This window comes from Thalassophryne amazonica, chromosome 5, assembly GCF_902500255.1.
Source record: "Thalassophryne amazonica chromosome 5, fThaAma1.1, whole genome shotgun sequence".
Taxonomy (NCBI): domain Eukaryota; kingdom Metazoa; phylum Chordata; class Actinopteri; order Batrachoidiformes; family Batrachoididae; genus Thalassophryne; species Thalassophryne amazonica.
The window spans coordinates 1491059-1514546 of NC_047107.1; the positions used below are offsets into that span (position 1 = coordinate 1491059).

At 42.3% G+C, this 23488-nt stretch overlaps 1 protein-coding gene across 6 annotated transcripts in view; it reads right to left on the reverse strand.

The window, feature by feature from the left end:
- The window catches only part of rimbp2 (RIMS binding protein 2), a 337590-nt gene that overhangs the window by 171055 nt on the left and 143047 nt on the right, over positions 1 to 23488 (reverse strand). For all 6 annotated transcript variants that reach the window (XM_034169645.1, XM_034169648.1, XM_034169646.1 and 3 more), the window contains one exon: positions 1920 to 2071. In XM_034169645.1, coding sequence (XP_034025536.1) covers positions 1920 to 2071 — 152 coding nt within the window. The remainder of the gene's footprint in view (positions 1 to 1919; positions 2072 to 23488) is intronic.

Sequence of the window (23488 nt, forward strand, 5' to 3'; positions counted from 1 at the left end):
ATCGGACTGTACCAAATTATTATTATTATTATTATTATTATTATTATTATTATTATTATTATTATTATTATTATTAGTTTTGGTGTATTATAATTTACATTAAACAACAATTTTATCGGGCTGTACCAAATTATTATTATTATTATTATTAGTTTTGGTGTATTCTAATTTACATTAAACAACAATTGTATCGGACTGTACCAAATTATTATTATTATTATTATTATTAGTTTTAGTGTATTATAATTTACATTAAACAACAATTGTATCGGCTATACCAAATTATTATTATTATTATTATTATTATTATTATTATTATCATTAGTTTTGGGGTATTCTAATTTACATTAAACAACAATTTTATCGGGCTGTACCAAATTATTATTATTATTATTATTATTATTATTATTAGTTTTGGTGTATTCTAATTTACATTAAACAACAATTGTATCGGACTGTACCAAATTATTATTATTATTATTATTATTAGTTTTAGTGTATTATAATTTACATTAAACAACAATTGTATCGGCTATACCAAATTATTATTATTATTATTATTATTATTATTATTATTATCATTAGTTTTGGGGTATTCTAATTTACATTAAACAACAATTTTATCGGGCTGTACCAAATTATTATTATTATTATTATTATTATTATTAGTTTTGGTGTATTCTAATTTACATTAAACAACAATTGTATCGGACTGTACCAAATTATTATTATTATTATCATTATTATTATTATTATTATTATTAGTTTTGGTGTATTCTAATTTACATTAAACACTGTATCGGACTGTACCAAATTATTATGGAACATTCCATCTTTTGCATCGTTGAATGGTACGTTCCATTTTCACCTCATGAAATATTCGTTGCATTGAAAGAATGAAAAAACATTGATTATTTGTTTTATATAATGGCTAAAATAGATCCTTGTCATTTGATACTTTATTAATTTCTAAACCACAGTAAAGGGACTTACGTTTGGTGTTCGGCACTGGGGCTTAACAGTCCAACACCAACTTTAAATAGGAGTCCAAAATTGTTCTCAGTCAACTTGCAAAAAACAATTCTGACGATGTCTGTGGTGCCGTGCACCAACTTTGTGTACAGACGGCCGTTTGCTTTCCTCACTCCAGTGAAAAATCGCCTCAGAAATTTGTCCAGCTTTTCATGCTCACAGCTCTTCATGTGGTGGATTTGTTTTTTTCTGTTAGAAAAATTAGCACAGTCAATTAGCTCCCTCATATTGTTGTCCATCAGCAAAACAAACTCCAGTATGTTCAGCTTAATGCCGACCCCACGCGGTGTACATGCATGGTGGTTGCACTGTGCAATGGTACAAACCGTATGGAACCAAATTTGTACAGTAAATGCAACGCAACACAAATGGTACGAATAATCCATGTCACGTGACAGACAAAGCACCAATCAAATGACAAGGATCTACTCAGGCGTCATATAAATAACACCAGTGTTTTTTCACACGTATCTCATTTAATGAAGGTAACAGTGTTTGACTCTTTGCTGTGATGTTTGTGGGTCAGACACACACAGCAGCAGGATCCTGCGCTCCATGACCACCTGGATTTTAAAAGCATAACTTGAATGTTGTTTGTTTTTTAAGATATTACAACAAATGAGTGGATCAGGAGAACAATGGACAGAAGGTTATTTGTTTGTGATTGATGGTCAGAATGGCTGAAAAATGTTATCCAGTAAACCTCATAATCCACACAGTGCACTAAATATTCACACACACACAACAAAAACACTGGTGTTGCATGACCAGGGAGTCAGTTCCATCACACGCCGCTGCTGGTTGATGTCACTGTTAAGATTTCTCCACTAGATGGCATTAGAGAGCTACTCCCCACAGCAGAAAAAAAATGTGCAGATGTTTTATACCTTTTGTCCCTTTGTGCACACAGCGTAGCCAATCACACAGGCGCCATTCGAGGTTCCTGCAGTTGTCAGAGGCGGCGGCTTCCATCTGACCTGAAGGACCCCGGGCATCTGACTGCACTGGACCTGTACCTCCTCAGGAGGCAGAGGAGGCCCTATGGAGATCAGGAGAAGACAGCTGAAGGAGTGAGAATCCAGAACCACCGGCACACCAGGCTCAGGGTTCAGAAACAATCCTGAAGTTTGTGTTGCACAAACAGGTCGACATGAAAGACATCACAATCCGAATTAAAACAGCAGGACGCACAGTCAAGCCATGTTTTATTCAGATCAGTGACGTGGTTGTTGTCAACCCTCCAGTGGAATGAATTCATGTCTACAGTACCATCAGTACGATGGTTACACACTGTAACAACGAAGACATCATCAGACAGTCAACAAACAAACAAGGAACACAATATCATCAGGCAGTCAACATACAAACAAGGAACACAACATCATCACACAGTCAACATACAAACAAGGAACACAACATCATCACTCAGTCAACATACAAACAAGGAACACAACATCAGACAGTCAACAAACAAACAAGGAACACAACATCATCAGACAGTCAACAAACAAACAAGGAACACAACATCACCAGGCAGTTAACATACAAACAAGGAACACAACATCATCAGACAGTCAACAAACAAACAAGGAACACAACATCATCAGACAGTCAACAAACAAACAAGGAACACAACATCATCAGACAGTCAAAAAAACAAACAAGGAACACAACATCATCAGACAGTCAACAAACAAACAAGGAACACAACATCATCAGGCAGTTAACATACAAACAAGGAACACAACATCATCACACAGTCAACAAACAAACAAGGAACACAATATCATCAGACAGTCAAAAAACAAACAAGGAACACAACATCATCAGACAGTCAACAAACAAATAAGGAACACAACATCATCAGTCAACAAACAGACAAGGAACACAACATCATCAGGCAGTCAATGTACAAACAAGGAACACAATATCATCAGACAGTCAACAAACAAGGAACACAATATCATCAGACACTCAACAAACAAACAAGGAACACAACATCATCAGACAGTCAACAAACAAACAAGGAACACAACATCATCAGACAGTCAACAAACAAACAAGGAACACAATATCATCAGACACTCAACAAACAAATAAGGAACACAACATCATCAGACAGTCAACAAACAAACAAGGAACACAACATCATCAGACAGTCAAAAAACAAACAAGGAACAACAACTAAATGTCAGGTCAGGTCAGGAGGCCTGCACAGGTCTGTTCACCACAGCATCCACCGCAACAAGAACTGCCCTGGGTCCTAGATGGAAACCACCCATGAAGACAACCAGTCTTCATGAAACTTGGGCTTGTGCTTGATCTTCTGAAGCTGCCAGGGTCCTCAACACTGAGGCACTAAGTAACAGCTGGTTTGACACAAAGTCATTAAAGTCTGGATCCAGGACCATCACAAACCCTTGCTTGGCTTCTCAAGTGCTGCGATCAGAGGAGCCACTGATTCTGCAAAGATCACAGCATCATCCACAAAGTCAACATCAGTGAATGCAGCAAGAAAATGCTGTCACCTGCACGTGTCTTCCTCACCTCTGGAACCATTTTAGAATGCCAAGCAAGGACAGGTGCAGCCCTTCACATTGGGCAGGCATGTGGGGAGCTGGGCTTCTTACCAAAGGGTCTGCAGTTCAATTCCCCATCAAGAAACTTGCAAAGGTGGTCTCGAGCAAAGCAACGATTCCCCGCTCTGCTGCTGAGAGGAGGAGTATGTGACACCTCACTGACGTTGGTGTGTGTGTGTGTGTGTATTTTTGTTGCACAAACTTTGGAAACTATGTTTGTGAAATGTGCTATATAAATAAAAGGTATGGTATGGTATCAAAGAGTGAGTGAGTGATGAGGTCAAAGGTCAAAGGAAAAATATTGGAAAATTCCCTGTCCTTTATGTCCCCTTCACACATAACACAAAGGTGGACAAATGAGGCCAACACCAGCTGAAAATGGCAAAAAACAAAACAAAAACAAAACAAACAACAACAACAACAAAAAAACAAACTGGGGAAGCTAGAAAACTTCCAGCCGCTGTCAGAAGGGACAGACAGTCAGACGGCCATGTACGGATGCTGTGCAATCCCACAGCGATGGTTTCATGCACGCTCATATGCATGCACACAAACACAGTGTGACCACGTGAGACATGTGATACCACATCACGCTCACACAGCAGCGGCAGCAATTACATATATGTTGTACAATAAATCAAAGAAAATGTGTAAGGACCAAATAATGAGAGAGCACAGAACATTACAAGAACAATGACTGTACTGTTTACATGTAAAACAATCATGTTACTGGTAATGATGTGTAATTGATGCCTGATGACTTCACGGGCTGTGTTGGAATTGATGAAACAATTGGATTTCATTTTGTCTGTTAAAGTATTTAATTCCTGTTATAAAGAGCAGACAAAACAAGAATTCGTCCTTCTGTTCCTTTTATGTTCATGGACGTAAACAGCGATCGCTCTCCAGTGATCTGAAAACTTTTAATAAACCTGAGCTTCTGGCATTTTTACATAAATCAAACACAATAACAACATCTATAAACCCAGAGAATATTTTCACGAGAGTTTTAGGCACAATATACAAAGAGTTTAATACTGTTGTCTGTGTGCAGCAGTTAAAGTGCAGCCTCATCAGAGCATCTCAATGCATTTGTCCTGTGGTGTTACCCATAATGCACTGCAGCATGTGTGGTCCAAACACTAAAACCTTCAAAATGAGTGCATTACTTTAAAACTAAAATATATAGCTGATATTTTTACTTTATAAAACCCAGACGTGATGTTAATTTAAATAACTTGTCTGGAATTAGTTTGTTTAAAATTTGAACCATAAGTTAAAACTGTATGAGTCATTAGGTTGTAAAAGAAATTGCCTTTATTTTTCCTTTGCTGCCCTCACTATGTCTCTTTTGCTGAGAGAAAACTGACCTGACACAGAAGTGCTAGCTCATTGTTGTGTCAGTAGCTCCTAGTGTACTGAAATCAATGTTGAAAGTTATCGGTTTAGCTTTTTTCTGTATTTTTTAGGGGTTTATCAGTTTAGCTTTATAAAAGATAACTTTTCAGTTAGCGGATTAACTGTTATCGAAAGTAACTTTTTGTCACATCTTGACGATTATCCAGCGTATGCTGACCGCCTCATTTCCATCCAGTGGTTCTGGTCAGTACTGCATGGTGTGGTACATGTCAGAAATAGAGTAATTTAACATTATTTTATTTATTTTTTTATTTTTTTCCCCCGTCTGCATATATAGTAATGGTAATTGCCACATTGGCAGAACCATTTATGAACATTAATACACATATATGCAATTTATTCTTGCAGGACAGAAGGTATGTAGTGCATGAGTGAATGTGGTGTGTGTGTGTGACCCCCAGCTGCCCTTCCCGATCACCCTACAAGATCCTACTCAAAGCCGACTGACAACTTCTATCAGGAGGGACCGACCACCAAAACAACACAAAGACAGACAAAACAAAAGACAAGTGGTGAAAGCAATAACTGTGAAGTGAGACACTGAGGAAACGGGGCCCCAACATAAAACATGCCGGAACAAACCACCACACATGAACAAGCAGCGACAGCAACAGTCTGTTGTCTAGTTAGTGAGCATTCATACCCTAATCTAGGACACCAGAGTCTTGATCCCCTTGAGAGCACCCAAAACCGAATTGTGGTGTCGGCCACAAACATGTAACCATCCACACACAGAGACCCAGATCACAGCTAAATATCTGATCACTACTGTGGCTGGTGTGTTGGGTCAAGACAAGAGTACAGATCCCTACCATAAGACATGGACCACTCCAGCACGTCGGAAGCCATACGGTCGACTGCAAGCGACAACGGAAAGGGGCCCAGGACGCAGGGCCCCAGGAAGAACCAGGCGAAAAAGGGAAGCGGAGGGGCACAGGGGCCAGGAAGGGCAGCCACCAGAGCCACTGGGGCAGCACAACGGACCAACAATAGAGCGGCCCGATGGCGCCGGAATGCACCCCGACACCCCCCCCCCCCCCCAACGGAGGCACAGGAAGTAAACCCACACCTGAGAGAAGTACGCAGGGCGCCGGCAGGGCCCACCAAGAGGGGGGCCCAGAACCGCACCACCACGCCCATGGCACCAGAGGGAGGAGCAAGCAGCGGTGGGGATGGGGGGGAAAAGGAGCCACCGCAACTGAACCCAGACCGCAGGCAGGGACCACCAGCACACAAGGGTGGGGCCCGGCCCCTAGGAAACAGGCGAGACCCACCCCCCGGGCCAGGAAGCACATGAGGCCCCCCGACACCCGAGACCCCCCCCCAAGCAGCCCACAGGACCCCCAGACACCCCAGCCCCCAAACCACCCCCACCCCGGAACCAAGCCCAAGGTCGGGAACCGCCTAAGTGAGAAAGAGGCAACACCCCACCCTATGGAAAACCGCGGCCCCAAACCCATAGCAGCTGTCCGACACCCGTGCCAGACTCCCGCACCCCACTGCCACCACCCACCCCCCCCAACGAACCGCAGGACCCCTGGCCCCACGAGTCCCAGAGCAGGACCCCAAGACCACAGCAGAGCCAGCGAGGCAGACCCCCCCACCCCAGGCCTCAGACCCCCACAGCTATCCAGGGCCCAACCCCACATGCCACACTCACCCTACCTACCAACCCCACCATAATTGTTATGGTTAACTCCCTTGTTGTGTGCGACCCCCTAAGTGAGCAAAGATAGTGTTGCTTTAAAAACAAGGCACCAACCATCCCCGCAGGCCCCAACCACACAGCCCCGCCACACCTGAGGGACCCCCCACACTAGAAGACACAAGCTCTCTCCTGCACCAATTCAAACATTCTCAGCTAGAGTACCCGTAAGAGCTGCAACCTGGATCTGTAGCACAAGAGAGAAAAGTCAGTAGGTCTGCAATAATAGGAACAAGTCATAATGTAATAGTAATACAGTACAGGTGCAAGAGTGGCATTCCCTAACAGGCAAAATATAATTGAATTAATTAATTTAGACCTGCAAATTCCAATTCAAATTTAACAAGTTGATGAATAAAGACCATGTTTCATTAAATTGTGGTAATTGGTTTATTTATAAAGCTGATATTCTTTCCATTGATATATATTCGGAGAGGAGGTTTGACCAGTGGTTAATACTGATTGATTGTTTATTTTTCCAATTCAGCAAAATTGTTGTTTTTTTTTGCAGTAATCAGTGCTACAAGTATAGTTTTAGACTGTTTAGTTGGCAGTTCAATATTGTCGTGTCTCCAAGTAAACATAAATTAGGAGATAAGGGAATTCTATTTCCCAAGACAGAGGACAGTTTTTCAGTGACTTTTGACCAAAAGTCAAAAGTTACAATGGGATACTCAGGTCAAAGGAGTTTCAGTCTTTCACTCAGGAGCTTTGAACTGGATCAGGATGAATCCATTTAATCAAGTATTGTATCTGGTTAGCCAAATAACAAATTTTTTGCTTCCAGACCCCCTTAAGATTGATTTTTCTGAAGAGTAGCTAGACTAATTTTAGCTTTTTTATTTTTCCAGTAAAACTTTGAAATGGCCGAATCTAAAGTCTGAAATCAATTGACTGTGGGTTTGAATGGAATCATTGAAAAAAGGTAATTCATTTGTGGTAATATATTCATTTGTCATAGTTGCTATTCATCCTAATAGGGAGATGGGGAGGTTGATCCATCGTTTCAAATCGTTACAGATTTTGTCAGTGAGTGGAGCAAAGTTCAAATGGGCCAGCTCTCCTAATTTAGAAGAGATGTTTATGCCTCCGGACTTAATATTGCCAGAAGGAAAGGTATAGTGTGGATCTTGGGGTGAAGGATTCCATGAATCCTCAGTTAGAGGAAGTACAGTAGTGTTCAGAATAATAGTAGTGCTATGTGACTAAAAAGATTAATCCAGGTTTTGAGTATATTTCTTATTGTTACCTGGGAAACAAGGTACCAGTAGATTCAGTAGATTCTCACAAATCCAACAAGACCAAGCATTCATGATATGCACACTCTTAAGGCTATGAAATTGGGCTATTAGTAAAAAAAAGTAGAAAAGGGGGTGTTCACAATAATAGTAGCATCTGCTGTTGACGCTACAAACTCAAAACTATTATGTTTAAACTGCTTTTTTAGCAATCCTGTGAATCACTAAACTAGTATTTAGTTGTATAACCACAGTTTTTCATGATTTCTTCACATCTGCGAGGCATTAATTTTGTTGGTTTAGAATCAAGATTTTGCTGGTTTACTAGTGTGCTTGGGGTCATTGTCTTGTTGAAACACCGATTTCAAGGGCATGTCCTCTTCAGCATAAGGCAACATGACCTCTTCAAGTATTTTGACATATCCAAACTGATCCATGATACCTGGTATGTGATATATGAGGTCTGTTAGAAAACTATCTGACCTTTTTATTTTTTGCAAAAACCATATGGATTTGAATCACGTGTGATTGCATCAGCCAGGCTTGAACCTTCGTGCGCATGCGTGAGTTTTTTTTCATGCCTGTCGGTTGCGTCATTCACCTGTGAGCAGGCTTTGTGTGAGCAGTGGTCCACCCCCCTCATCGGATATTTATTGCAAGTAAAATGTCTGAACGATTTGGAGCTTTGCTGCATCAAATTTTTCCAGAAACTGTGAGAGACCTCCAGGTGGACACCATTCAGAAAATTCAGATGGCTTTGAGGGACGATTTTATGGGGATCACACAGATTAAGGAGTGCTCCAGCCGGTTTAAAGACCGCCCACGGCTGCTGAGAGCTTGCCGCGCTACGAGCGCCAATCGACAGGCTGAAATGACCAGATCATTTCCAAAGTGAAGGCTTTGTTGATCCGGGATGTCGTCTGACTACCACAGAAATGGCAGAAGACATGGACATCAGCACTTTTTCAGCACATTCCACTGTTACAGGAGTTTTTGTAATGGAAAGAGGAGCGGAGGAATGCACCACAGAGCCGCGAATGGCACAGGACAAAAGCACCTCGGTGTTGGTCTCACAGGACGGCTTTCAGATGGCTTTCAGACGGCTTTCGGTGGCTTTTCAGTGTGTGAGCTCCTCTTTCCATGACAAAAACTCCTGTAACAGTGGAATGTGCCGTTCATTTCCAAACTGAACACCGAACATTGATCCAGGACATCGTCTGACTACCAGAGAAATTGCAGAAGACATGGACATCAGCACTTTTTTGGCACATTGAGACAGACGTGCGGAGGAATTCGCGCGTCGCGGCGGAGCCACATGGCGCAAAGCAACACCGTGATGAAGCCTCACAGGACATGTTCTGGCATGTCCAGCTCATTCACAATTTCTCGGATAGTCACACGACTGAAAAGCCACCGAAAGCCGTCTGAAAGCCATCTGAAAGCCGTCCTGTGAGACCAACACGGACGTGCTTTTGTCCCACGCCATTTGCGGCTCTGTGGTGCATTCCTCCGCTCCTCTTTCCATGACAAAACTCCTGTAACAGTGGAATGTGCTGAAAAAGTGCTGATGTCCACGTCTTCTGCCATTTCTGTGGTAGTCAGACGATGTCCTGGATCAACACAGCCTTCACTTTGGAAATGATCTGGTTGATTCAACCTGTCGATCGCCTCTCGGAGCGCGGCGCGCTCTCAGCAGCTGTGGGTGGTCTTTAAACCGGCTGTAGCACTCCTTAATCTGTGTGATCCCCATAAAATTGTCCCTGCAATCCATATGAATTTTCCGAATGGTGTCCACCTGGAGGTCTCTCACAGTTTCTGGAAAAATTTGATGCAGCAAAGTTCCAAATCGTTCAGACATTTTACTCGCAATAAAAATCCGACAAGAGGGGTGGACCACTGCTCACTCAAAGCGTGCTCACAGGATGCAACCGACAGGCGTGAAAAAACTCACGCATGCGCACGAAGGTTCAAGCTTGGCTGACGCAATCACACGTGATTCAAATCCATATGGTTTTTGCAAAAAAATAAAAAGGTCGGATAGTTTTCTAACAGACCTCGTATAGGCCCAACACCATGCCCATACATGCCCAACATGCCCATATCATGATGCTTGCACCACCATGCGTCACTGTCTTCACTGTGAACTGTGGCTTGAATTCAGAGTTTGGGGGTCGTCTCACAAACTGTCTGCGGACCTTGGACCCAAAAAGAACAATTTTACTCTCATCAGTCCACAAAATATTCCTCCATTTCTCTTTACGCCAGTTGATGTGTTCTTTGGCAAATTGTAACCTCTTCTGAAACATATCATTCAACGAGGTGAAGCCAAGTTGAATGATATGTTTCAGCTTTTACCATGAAATATTTGTATCATTGAAGTCATAAACATTGATTATTTGTATAAAATATTGTATGAGCTCCAACAGGTTATGTGTTATATTGCGACATGGTTGGTCTGTGGTATCCAACATAGGAATGAAGGGGACAGCATGTGCACCGGGAAAGACGGTGCAGTTGTTTGTGTGTGTGACATATGTGCTTTCCTACTGCATTCCTCATATTAAAGATGCTGACTGTGATCCCTGCCTGAGTGTACCAGTGGCCATCGTGACTTTGACCCATGTACATGGGTGTATATGACTGTGACCCATTGTGTGTACATATGTCTAAACTATATGCTAAGCTGTTCATGGTGTCCCACACGGAGCCTCCCAAGGGGCCCTGTGACCAGCCGTCATCATACAGATACAATATGGACAACACTGACACATACAAAAGCTGTGACACTTGGTGTTTATTCCAACGTGCACATCAGCATTTCCTCCACACGAATACCTCACACGTGCAATGTAGAACTGTACGTCTGACTGAGCTGCACACAGCAAGGTTTCACAGCCACGACATTAGACAGATGTAGACCTGTGACCTGGGAACAGTGCCAATGCATTTTGGGTATATATTCCAAGCGTACAGTAGCATTCATTCAATGTGAACATCAGATGTCCATGTTGGAACAGGACGTCAGTTGGGTCATTCGATACAACACTCCCAAGCACAACCATAGACATGTGTTTGTCATCACAGCAATACAGCACTGGCTCTTGACAGTGCACGGTTGCCATGGTACCCTTTCTACAGGACCAGTGATGCTTACAGGCCATGGTGTGTGCTGGGCCTGTTATCATGTCACCCAGCTCCGCCCACCTCATCACTGTGTACTTCATTAAAAGGGTGCAGATCTCCGTTTGTACACGGATGTCCATTAATATGTTTCCATGTCCTGTTTATATTGTCATATAATGCACTAACTTAAAGAGGTAAATATAAATATATATGCCCTAATGTTGGCATGGAAGGTGCCCCTGTCGGGACATGTCCCTGTGCAGTAAATCATGTGCACTCCTCTTCTCCTGTTGGATGTTTTGGCAGCCAGCAGCCTTATTGTTGCATTACTGCAACTGCTGGTAATCTTGTACACATAAAGTCCTTAGAGGATTGGCTGTTGTCAGTGAAAAGCTGGATGTCCAGCAATTTCTTACTTCTGAACTCAGACAAGACTGAATCGATGGTTTTTGGTCCAAAGAGACATCGGCATCAGTTGACCAGCTAACACTTAGTCTAGGCTCGTGTGTCATACATCACACTGACAAAGTGAGGAACCTTGGGGTAATTTTTGATCCTATGTTGTCTTCTGACCTCCACATTAGAAATATTACAAGGACTGCTTTCTTCCACCTGTGGAATATAGCAACGATTCATCCCATCCTGTCTGTGGCTTATGCTGAGACCCTGATTCATACATTTGTCTCTTCTAGATTGGAATACTGTACTATTTTCTGGTTTACCACAGTCCAGCATTAGGGCTCTCCAATTGGTTCAAAATGCTGCAGCCAGACTTCTGACAGTAAGCAGAAAGTTTGACCACATTACACCCATTTTGGCATCTCTTCATTGGCTTCCTGTCCCAGTGAGATCAGATTTTAAGGTTCTGTTACTAGCATATAAAGCTGTTCACAGACTGGCACCTCCCTACCTAGCTGACCTAATTAAACCCTATGTACTGGTCCGGGCTCTACGTTCTCAGGGTGCAGGACTACTTAAGACACATGTACTCTCCCTCTCGTATGGCTAGCATACTGGCATAGTATGTTACTATGCTTTCTATCCCGATAAAATAATTATATTTGCAATGTAACAGGTCTCTGGGTCTGTTAGTGAAGCTTAGAATTAGCAGCCGGCGATCACCTTAGTAATTTCTGTGTTTTCCTGTCGATTTACTGCTGATGAATCATACCTTCATTGTAGTTTTCCAGCCAATTGATTCTGCTCTTTTTCTCCCTGTCCGAGGTATGAATGATGCCGCGTGGAATTGCAGGATTGATGGATCCAGACAGCAAGGGGCCAGACTGATCATCAGATACAAGGCCTGACACATGTGCTACATGCTGCAGTCTGCATTTGGGGGTGAGCCTGTTGTGGCAACAGGCTCACTGATGGCATGAGGAATGCTGGACAACCTCTGCCTGTGGTGCTAATGCCTGTGTGGACTTCTCATCTTCCTTATATTACTATGTTGTTTGATTTCCTTTTTTCTGTTTCTTCAACTCTGTAAAACTTTGCAAAACCTTGTAACTGTTAGAATGGCCTAAACAGAGGGCAGTGATGCCATTAACATGTTACTTAGTGCTTAGGTACTTAGTTCCTTAGTAATGCGTTACTCTGATCTGACCACTTTTTGTCAGTAACGAGTAATCTAATGTGTTAATCTTACCAAATCATTAATCAGATTAAAGTTACTTCTCTGACTCACTGTGTGTTACTATTATTTTTGTATTGTGGGTCAATTGCAGCTTTAAAACAAGTGTCCCGACGGGATGCAGTTGGAGGTCTGAATTGTCCACTTTCAGTGAGCTGCTGCACAGAGCCTCATCTACTGCAGCTGTCAGCTCAGCTCCGAGTTGAAGAACAGTTGTCTCGGTGCGGTGATGTTCAGAGCTATGGTTTTACAGAGACATTTTTACTTTTTTTCTTTAAACTCTGTGCCCCTCTGTGCGTGTCCTCATTACAAACAGCTGATCCGTGATGTGCAAATAGTAACACTTTTTTCCACCCAAATGCACCTAAACTCTCTTTCTGAGGATGACATGCTCTAAAAACATTGATAAAAACTTTCTTACCTGCCAGCATGGTTGCGTTTTCTGCATAAACGCGACCTACATAGATGTGGCTCCCCACAACAGCCCTAGATTAAAGGTCCACTTTTGATGACTTTGTTCATACTATTAGTACTACTAATACTACTTATAATAATAATAATAATAATAATTTCAACAACTAAAATGTTTAAAAAGACTTTAAATTTTAGAAGTGTGTAATAGTTATATTAATAAACATTGTAGGTTCAAAATTAAGTTTTATTGTCACAATGCTGTCAACAGTTAAATATGAGGGAAATAAAGAGGTCTTTATTTATTCTTTTTTTTTAAACAACTATTCATGTTCATTGAGAACAAGTGCAGAGTTGTAGTCTTACACACCTCTCTGCAGCTTCTCTCCCACTGCCATCTCCTCATTACCCCATCCCCGTAGAGACGGTGCCTGCTCCCAGACTACCAATAACCAGCAAAAATCTATTTAAGCATAAAAATTCAAAAAGAAAAAATAATATAGCACCTTCAACTGCACCACAGACTAAAACAGTTAAATGTGGTCTATTAAACATTAGGTCTGTCTCTTCTAAGTCCCTGTTGGTAAATGATATAATAATTGATCAACATATTGATTTATTCTGCCTTACAGAAACCTGGTTACAGCAGGATGAATATGTTAGTTTAAATGAGTCAACACCCCCGAGTCACACTAACTGTCAGAATGCTCGTAGCACGGGCCGGGGCGGAGGATTAGCAGCAATCTTCCATTCCAGCTTATTAATTAATCAAAAACCCAGACAGAGCTTTAATTCATTTGAAAGCTTGTCTCTTAGTCTTGTCCATCCAAATTGGAAGTCCCAAAAACCAGTTTTATTTGTTATTATCTATCGTCCACCTGGTCGTTACTGTGAGTTTCTCTGTGAATTTTCAGACCTTTTGTCTGACTTAGTGCTTAGCTCAGATAAGATAATTATAGTGGGCGATTTTAACATCCACACAGATGCTGAGAATGACAGCCTCAACACTGCATTTAATCTATTATTAGACTCTATCGGCTTTGCTCAAAATGTAAATGAGTCCACCCACCACTTTAATCATATCTTAGATCTTGTTCTGACTTATGGTATGGAAATAGAAGACTTAACAGTATTCCCTGAAAACTCCCTTCTGTCTGATCATTTCTTAATAACATTTACATTTACTCTGATGGACTACCCAGCAGTGGGGAATAAGTTTCATTACACTAGAAGTCTTTCAGAAAGCGCTGTAACTAGGTTTAAGGATATGATTCCTTCTTTATGTTCTCTAATGCCATATACCAACACAGTGCAGAGTAGCTACCTAAACTCTGTAAGTGAGATAGAGTATCTCGTCAATAGTTTTACATCCTTATTGAATACAACTTTGGATGCTGTAGCTCCTCTGAAAAAGAGAACTTTAAATCAGAAGTGTCTGACTCCGTGGTATAACTCACAAACTCGTAGCTTAAAGCAGATAACCCGTAAGTTGGAGAGGAAATGGCGTCTCACTAATTTAGAAGATCTTCACTTAGCCTGGAAAAAGAGTCTGTTGCTCTATAAAAAAGCCCTCCGTAAAGCTAGGACATCTTTCTAGTCATCACTAATTGAAGAAAATAAGAACAACCCCAGGTTTCTTTTCAGCACTGTAGCCAGGCTGACAAAGAGTCAGAGCTCTATTGAGCTGAGTATTCCATTAACTTTAACTAGTAATGACTTCATGATTTTCTTTGCTAACAAAATTTTAACTATTAGAGAAAAAATTACTCATAACCATCCCAAAGACGTATCGTTATCTTTGGCTGCTTTCAGTGATGCCGGTATTTGGTTAGACTCTTTCTCTCCGATTGTTCTGTCTGAGTTATTTTCATTAGTTACTTCATCCAAACCATCAACATGTTTATCAGACCCCATTCCTACCAGGCTGCTCAAGGAAGCCCTACCATTATTTAATGCTTCGATCTTAAATATGATCAATCTATCTTTATTAGTTGGCTATGTACCACAGGCTTTTAAGGTGGCAGTAATTAAACCATTACTTAAAAAGCCATCACTTGACCCAGCTATCTTAGCTAATTATAGGCCAATCTCCAACCTTCCTTTTCTCTCAAAAGTTCTTGAAAGGGTAGTTGTAAAACAGCTAACTGATCATCTGCAGAGGAATGGTCTATTTGAAGAGTTTCAGTCAGGTTTTAGAATTCATCATAGTACAGAAACAGCATTAGTGAAGGTTACAAATGATCTTCTTATGGCCTCGGACAGTGGACTCATCTCTGTGCTTGTTCTGTTAGACCTCAGTGCTGCTTTTGATACTGTTGACCATAAAATTTTATTACAGAGATTAGAGCATGCCATAGGTATTAAAGGCACTGTGCTGCGGTGGTTTGAATCATATTTGTCTAATAGATTACAATTTGTTCATGTAAATGGGGAATCTTCTTCACAGACTAAAGTTAATTATGGAGTTCCACAAGGTTCTGTGCTAGGACCAATTTTATTCACTTTATACATGCTTCCCTTAGGCAGTATTATTAGACGGTATTGCTTAAATTTTCATTGTTACGCAGATGATACCCAGCTTTATCTATCCATAAAGCCAGAGGACACACACCAATTAGCTAAACTGCAGGATTGTCTTACAGACATAAAGACATGGATGACCTCTAATTTCCTGCTTTTAAACTCAGATAAAACTGAAGTTATTGTACTTGGCCCCACAAATCTTAGAAACATGGTGTCTAACCAGATCCTTACTCTGGATGGCATTACCCTGACCTCTAGTAATACTGTGAGAAATCCTGGAGTCATTTTTGATCAGGATATGTCATTCAAAGCGCATATTAAACAAATATGTAGGACTGCTTTTTTGCATTTACGCAATATCTCTAAAATCAGAAAGGTCTTGTCTCAGAGTGATGCTGAAAAACTAATTCATGCATTTATTTCCTCTAGGCTGGACTATTGTAATTCATTATTATCAGGTTGTCCTAAAAGTTCCCTAAAAAGCCTTCAGTTAATTCAAAATGCTGCAGCTAGAGTACTGACGGGGACTAGAAGGAGAGAGCATATCTCACCCATATTGGCCTCTCTTCATTGGCTTCCTGTTAATTCTAGAATAGAATTTAAAATTCTTCTTCTTACTTATAAGGTTTTGAATAATCAGGTCCCATCTTATCTTAGGGACTTCGTAGTACCATATCACCCCAATAGAGCGAGCGGAGAAGCCGAAGGGAATTTATTTTTATTTATGTTCATTGAAGCCAAGAAAGGGTGTCTATAAAGTGAGCATTGGCAAAACTGGCTATCATTTTCATGTTGAAGTGGCAGGGGGTTGTTGTCGGCAGCTGCTGAAAGTAACTAATAAAGTAACGAGTAATCTAACATAGTTTTTAAAAGTAACTTAGTTACTTTTAAAATTGAGTAGGCAGTAAAGTAACTAAGTTACTTTTTCAAGGAGTAATTGGTAATTGGATGACTTTTTCAAAGTAAGTGTGGCAACACTGGCAGAAGGTCGCCCCTTTGAGTCTGGTCTGCTTGAGAATTCTTCCTCAGATGGTCAGAGGGAGTTTTGTTCTTACCACTGTCGCCTGTGTTGTTGCTCTCAGGGTTAGTAAGGTTAGACCTTACTTGTGTGAAGCACCTTGAGGCAGCTTTTGTTGTGATTGGGCGCCATATAAACAAAAATAAATTAAATAAAATATAGCCTTTGTTGTCATAGTAAATATACATACTTACAATACAATAAATATACTTACTTATAACTTGTCCTCTCCATTTATCGTGTCCTAATTACAGTTAGACACCACTAAGAGCAGTGGGCTGCCACAGTCTGGTGCCCGGGGACCAACTCCAGAAGTAGAGACGCTGTCTTGGTCAGGGGCAGAGAAGGTGCAGACGCTGAATATGCATGTTTTGACTGCGGGAGGAAACCGGTGTGGCCAGAGCACACCCACGCAGATGTGGAGAACATGCAAACACCGGTCTGTATCTCAGCATACTGTTAGCTTACTTGACTATCAGGTTGGGGAGCTTCTCACCGCAGAGCCAAAGGTGTTTGAGAGTGGCACCAGCAGGTGAGAGCCAATGCATAGGTGCCCATACAGATCCAGATGCTTGTACATGCAGTTAGGCACTGCCCATGGAGGGGGGGGGGGGGGGGGGGGTGTTGGGGGTAGCAGTACAGTGAAAGGCATGACATGCAGCTCTGACCACCAGTGGCACAGCCTCTGCATCTATATCGCAATGGTCTCTCCCACATCTGCGCACCTTTCTGCGTGTGTGCCACTGTGAATGACAGCTCTAGGTTGTGGTATCGCAAACACCTGCAGAGAGTGATAAGGACTGCGTCTAAGATCACCAGGACCCCACAACCCTCTCTACAGAGCATCTACCACCGCAGAGTCCACAGGAGAGCTGTCTCCATCATCAAAGACCCCACTCACCCCAACATGGACTATTCACACTCCTCCCCTCAGGCCGCAGGTTCAGGACTGTGAATACCCCCCAAGGACAGAGCTCCCCATCACTGGTCACTTTTTTTCTACTGGACACCTTACCACCTCACCAACACTTCATTCTATTGCACTACAATACCTGCTAACTTGAATCCATTGGCTCATTTGCACTAAACCATTTACTGCTGAATGTTGCACACTGATGCACTACTATGTACAAAGGCTACTATACAAGTATACTTTATATGTCCCCTCTTGTAATGTATATTTCCATTTTAGTACATTGCTTTGTCATATTATATTGTTCTTACCAACATGCTTATTTTATGTTATTTCTTTTTTTCCACTTATATTTAGATATTTATACTTACAGTCATTTATATACTGTATATATTTGGGCATCCATTGTGGGCAGCAAAAGTAAGAATTTCATTGTACAGGGAAGATCTGAGCATCTGACATACTGCCACACACCCCGACCTCCAGCCAGAAGAAGTTGTAGTCCCCATCTATGAGGGCCATCAGGACCACCAAGAGGCAGATGGTGCTGTGTGTCACCCAGAAGTTGTATATCAGGCTCGGATTTCTGTTGCCTGTAGCCAGATACCTCACCGCGATGGCCAGCTTGAGTCCTGCTTGCAGTGCCTGCCTCATACAAGTATCCTTGCACTGGATCTGAAGCCCCACCCTCTGCACCAGCTTGTTGACCATGGCTGGTTCCATCTGCAGGTAATTATGGAAGGCCTGTGACATGGAGCTCCTCCATGAGCCGCATGTAGTGCACATACAGGTGTCTCTGGTCCTCCGCCAGCCATGGTCTAGTTTGCAACCATCCCATCCCATCGAACCATCTTCCTCCTCACTCTGCTGCTGCCTTCTTAGACTTGTTGTGGCAGGTGTTGTTGCAGCATGGCAATCTGAAGCAACTTAGTTCTCTTCTCTATGTCATTCATTGTGACAGTAGTCTGGCATTGATGACGTTCCAGCGATGCACTGGATCTTGTACTCTGGTGGGCATTCAGGGATGTTTCGGCCACCATTTGTGTGACAGTCAGGACATTCGTATCACATTCTTTGTCCATTCCTGTTATTCGGAGTGCATTTCCTTTGGGTCGTTGCACATTCGATGCACACTTGGCGCAATATGTGGGGGCCTTCTGGTTGCCTTTGTGCTCCTGTCATGCTTTTCAGACAGCGTTCGGCTGTGTGTCGTACGGCATTTGGGTTGCATTCTGTATAGCCTTACTGCATTCCACTGGCCTGGGGGGATTTGTGCTGTGATCTGGCTACATTCAGCTGACTTTCTGGGTATTCGTACAGTGTTTTCGGTCCATTCGTGTTGTGGGCTGGGGTGTTTGGCTGGCTTTGTTTTTGTTTTCTGTTTCTCCCACCAGGTGGTATGCGTTCAGGACTGAGTGGCTGAGCATCAGGACCTCACCCTAAACACCTGAGGCTTGTTTTCACATGCAGGTCATCAGGACTCACAGCTGTGGTGTATTCTGTCTTGATCAGAGATTGCTGCATTTAAACCTTGAATGCACAGTGTGTGATTGCCAGAGACTTGACCTTGTGAGCAGACGTGTGAGATCGACGTCAAGAGAACAATCTCACCATCACGGATGCAGAGACCGCTCCAGGTTTGACGCCACAGTCTGTGAAGGAGGATTGGGTGAGGTCTCACGCTCTTCAGCACACTTCCTGAGGTAATTTTGTTTTGGTGACTTTTATGAAGTAATGACAGTGGATTTGGTGTCCCTCACACCTTGTGTTAGTGAGCTGTCACGTTATGCTAACTGTCTAATCAGCTTCTGCTGCAGTGGAGATTTGAACTGAGTTGTTCCGTGCCTGCAGGGTGAGAAGCTGATATATATTTAAGCCAGGAAGTGTTTGCTGATTGCGTGCACCTTTGAGCTGTGTCTCTCTGTGTGGAGTTGGACTCACCTCATGTTTTCTTTCTTCACAGACTCGGTTTGTCGTGGCCACCTGGGGGGGTGTTGGCGGGGTCCCTGGGTCTGAACTGCTGTGGCTCTGGACCGTTTGCACTGCTGAGAGCGCGCCGTGTTTTCACCTCACCAGACCGCGGACATTTTTGGTTGTTTATCACTGCACTCATTATGATTATTAAATTCTGTTATCTTTTGAACCGTGCTCTGCTTATTTTATGCTGGGTCCTGTCAAACGCTGGGTTGGTGCTCCGACCGCGTCTGACACATAACACATTCGACCTGGATTCAGGAGCTGCTGTACTCTGAATGTGCGTGATCCATTCAGGAGCGGCTTTGGGCCACATACTGGGTATTTGACGACATTCATCCAGTATTCGTATATAGCTGGCTGAATGTCTGTCCCTCCCAGATGCATCTCAAACTTTGCAGTTGTTGCTCATTTGGCCTGATTTGTGCTGTGTGAAAGGGCCCTTACCACTGTCACCTGTGTGCTTGCTCTTGTGGTTGGCAAGGTTAGACCTTATTTGTGTGAAGCACCTTGAAGCAGCTTTGTTGTGATTTGATGCTATATAAACTAAATAAATTAAATTGAGTTTACTAGAGACAGTCGAGGCAACAACATGACATTTGTGGAGACGGCGATCAACAATAACAGCCTCCAGACAGCTCAGTGGATTTGTTTTGTGTGTGTGTGTTGTGTGTGTGTGTGCAGAGTGCAATGGTTCCAAATGTATGGAACCATTGCACTCTAAAGGGGACGAATAATCCATGTCACATGAGATACAAAGCACAAATCAAATGACAAGGATCCACTCAGCCGTTATATAATATACACATAATGAATGTTTATGAGTGCAATTGTAGGAATATTTTATGAGGTGAAACATCGAGTTTATGTTCCATTTTTCACAGATAAAAACATTCATTATTTGTTTTATATAATGGCTAAAATAGATCCATGTCATTTGATATTTTACTGATTTATAAACAAGCAAAAAAGACTTACATTTTGGTGTTTGTTGCTGCTGCTTTGACATCAATAGGTACCAAACAGTCCAACATGAATTTTAAATAGGAGTCCAATCCAATGCAAAAGTGTTCTCAGTTAACTTGCAAAAAGAGTCAGATAGTTCAAAAAGAATCCTGACGATGTAGTCCGTACCTGATGCTGTGTACAGACTACCGCCTGCTTAACGTATCGCATTCTTCATCTGACAGCGATTCCATTTCACTAAGAAATGTCCCAGCAAACACTGCAAATGCCTCCAGATGGCTTATGACGTACTGGATTTTTTTTGTGTGTGTGTTCAAACATATATGGCGTACGTGTAGCTCTGATTTATTTTTTCACCTCAGTGAACAAGTGCATATTAAGTTAGAAATGTGTTATCAGCTCCCAGGAGGGCTGATCATCGCGACCAAACTCAAATGAGCACAGTCCACATCCTGTTCAACACTGTGGTGAAATGTATTCAAAAGCAACCATCCACAAATTGGTCACAGTTCACAACCCAACGTTTCTTCAATTATTTCAGCAAGAAAATAGAGGATATGAGGACTAATGTATCTCAGCAAACTTCAGTCACTTTAAAGTAGACCTGCATTGAAATAAATGTGGTCAGAGCTCATAAAGAAATAGCTGATATGTATTTATAAGACCCTTATGAATGCAATAAAGTAAATCTGTAAGCCCAAATTTGTAATTCTGCAGAGAAATCTTCATTTAAAAATGACAAATTTGCAGCAAAAATTTGTCCCTCAGTGAAAACTCTTTGTACATCCGGGTCATTGCAGTGACGTCCGGCAGAAGACAGAGCGCTCCCGCCTTCAGTCCGATCCCGCATTGAAATTGATTTTATCTGTTAGTAATGTTACTGTTATACACGTCCTGGTTTTAGCATCCAAAAGTAAGCTGCAATGAATGTGAGATACAGCTCTGCATGCTCAGATCAGCGGCGACATCGACAGCGGGCGACATTCTTCCCCGACGCCTCGCTCTCTCTGCCTCCACTGCGCTTACTGAGTCTGCGTGCTCGGTAAACGCCAAAGCGGGCCACTCACATCGCCCCCGTGTCTGCTGTGCAGCCGGCACCACGTCCCTGTCTACTGAATGGAGGTGCAGCCAACTTGGCAAATGTCCAGAGACTACGCTCGCTGTTTTGATGCGGAGCGGCCGGTGACACCTGTTGCTGCAAGGACAGACTTTCTGCAGCGCCGCACGGTCTCGGTAATCGGAGCCGCAGAGCTCCGTGGCTGCTGAGAGAGGTTTATAACTTTTTAATGACTTGGATTCTTTGCCATACCACGCAACGGTAACACCGGAGGCGAAAGACAGTAGATTTTCAATGCGACACCACTCAGTCAAACGGGCGTATGAAAAAGTCCCCCAAAATAATTTTCAAGCACAAATAAAAGAAATGTGTACTCACCAAACGTGCCGCAAGACAATATGAAGTTTTAAAAAAAGTAGATCCTTCCGTATAAAACAAGAAAAAGGTACAGATGCAAACTGACGTAAATCCACAAATTACACTTGGCGGGCGCAATGCATGCTGGGATAGGGTCTTTTCCCTGACGTCTCGGCAGCATCCCGGATGTGCTGACAGTTTTGCGGAGGGCCAAATTTTAGCTGTAAATTTGTCATTTTTAAATGAAGATTTCTCCATTGAATGACAGATCTGGGCTTGCATATTTACTTTACTACATTCAGAAGGATCTTATGTGTAAATATGTCATTTTTTGGTCCAAAGATCTGACTGCATTTATTTCAATGCAGGTCTACTTAGGTCTACTAGAAGAAGTCCTAGATAGAACCAGGGGTGTCAATGAGTAAACCCTGGATTCAATTGGATGAAACAGATCAGAGTCTATGTCTACCTCTGGACAGGACGCCAGTCCAATGCAGGTTACTTCCCCAGACAAGGCCAGCCCCTATTTACAGTTGGGTAGACTGATACAGTCCAAATACCTGTCTGCATACTTGCAGATACAGAAAAGTAGCATGAGTGGGAATCAAACCCAGGTGTACATATTGGCAGGCCAGCTCCTTCTCCATCAAGCTACCTGCTCCATAGTTTAAATCAGGGGTGGCCAAGTTCAGTCCTCGAGAGCCACCTTCCTGACACTTTATTTGTCTCCCTGCTCCAACACACCTGAATCCAATGAAAGACTCATTAAAAATCTGCTAATGAGTCTTTCATTGGATTCAGGTGTGTTGGAGCACGGAGACAACTAAGACAGTCAGGAAGGTGGCTCTCAAGGACCAAACATGGCCACCCCTGGTTTAAATAGTTATTGTTTGGTATTTCTGGTCAGGTTCTCGCATGGCTGTCATATTTATCCAACCAACTGCAATGTGTATTGTGTAATAATACTTGCAAACCCTCTGCCATGAAATATGGGATAAAACAAGGTTATGTTTTAGGTCCTCTGTTATTCTCACTTTACAGAACATCACTTGTACATATTCTACAAAGATACAGAATCAATTCTCACTGTTATGCTGATGACACTCGACTTTACAATTAATGCAAATAATCATTCACAAATCATGATTTAACCCAGTGTTTCCCAATCCTGATCTTCAGAACGCAAAGCGCTACACCGATTAGTACAAGAAAAAAATGGAAAATGTGCAGTAATTTTGGCCCAGGGGACCAGTTTGGAAACACTGTTTAAGAGGATTTGCTGGTTTCAGCGAATAACTAAGATGTCTTCCAGGGGCCAGAGCAGGCAACACTGAAGGAAATTTGAAACTGCTGGCTAAGGCTAAGCGTAAATTTGGTAAGATTGTAATTCACGTCGGCAGTAATGACACTCGGTTACGCCAGTCGGAGGTCACTAAAATTAACATTGAATCGGTGTGTAACTTTGCAAAAACAATGTCGGACTCTGTAGTTTTCTCTGGGCCCCTCCCCAATCGGACCGGCAGTGACATGTTTAGCTGCA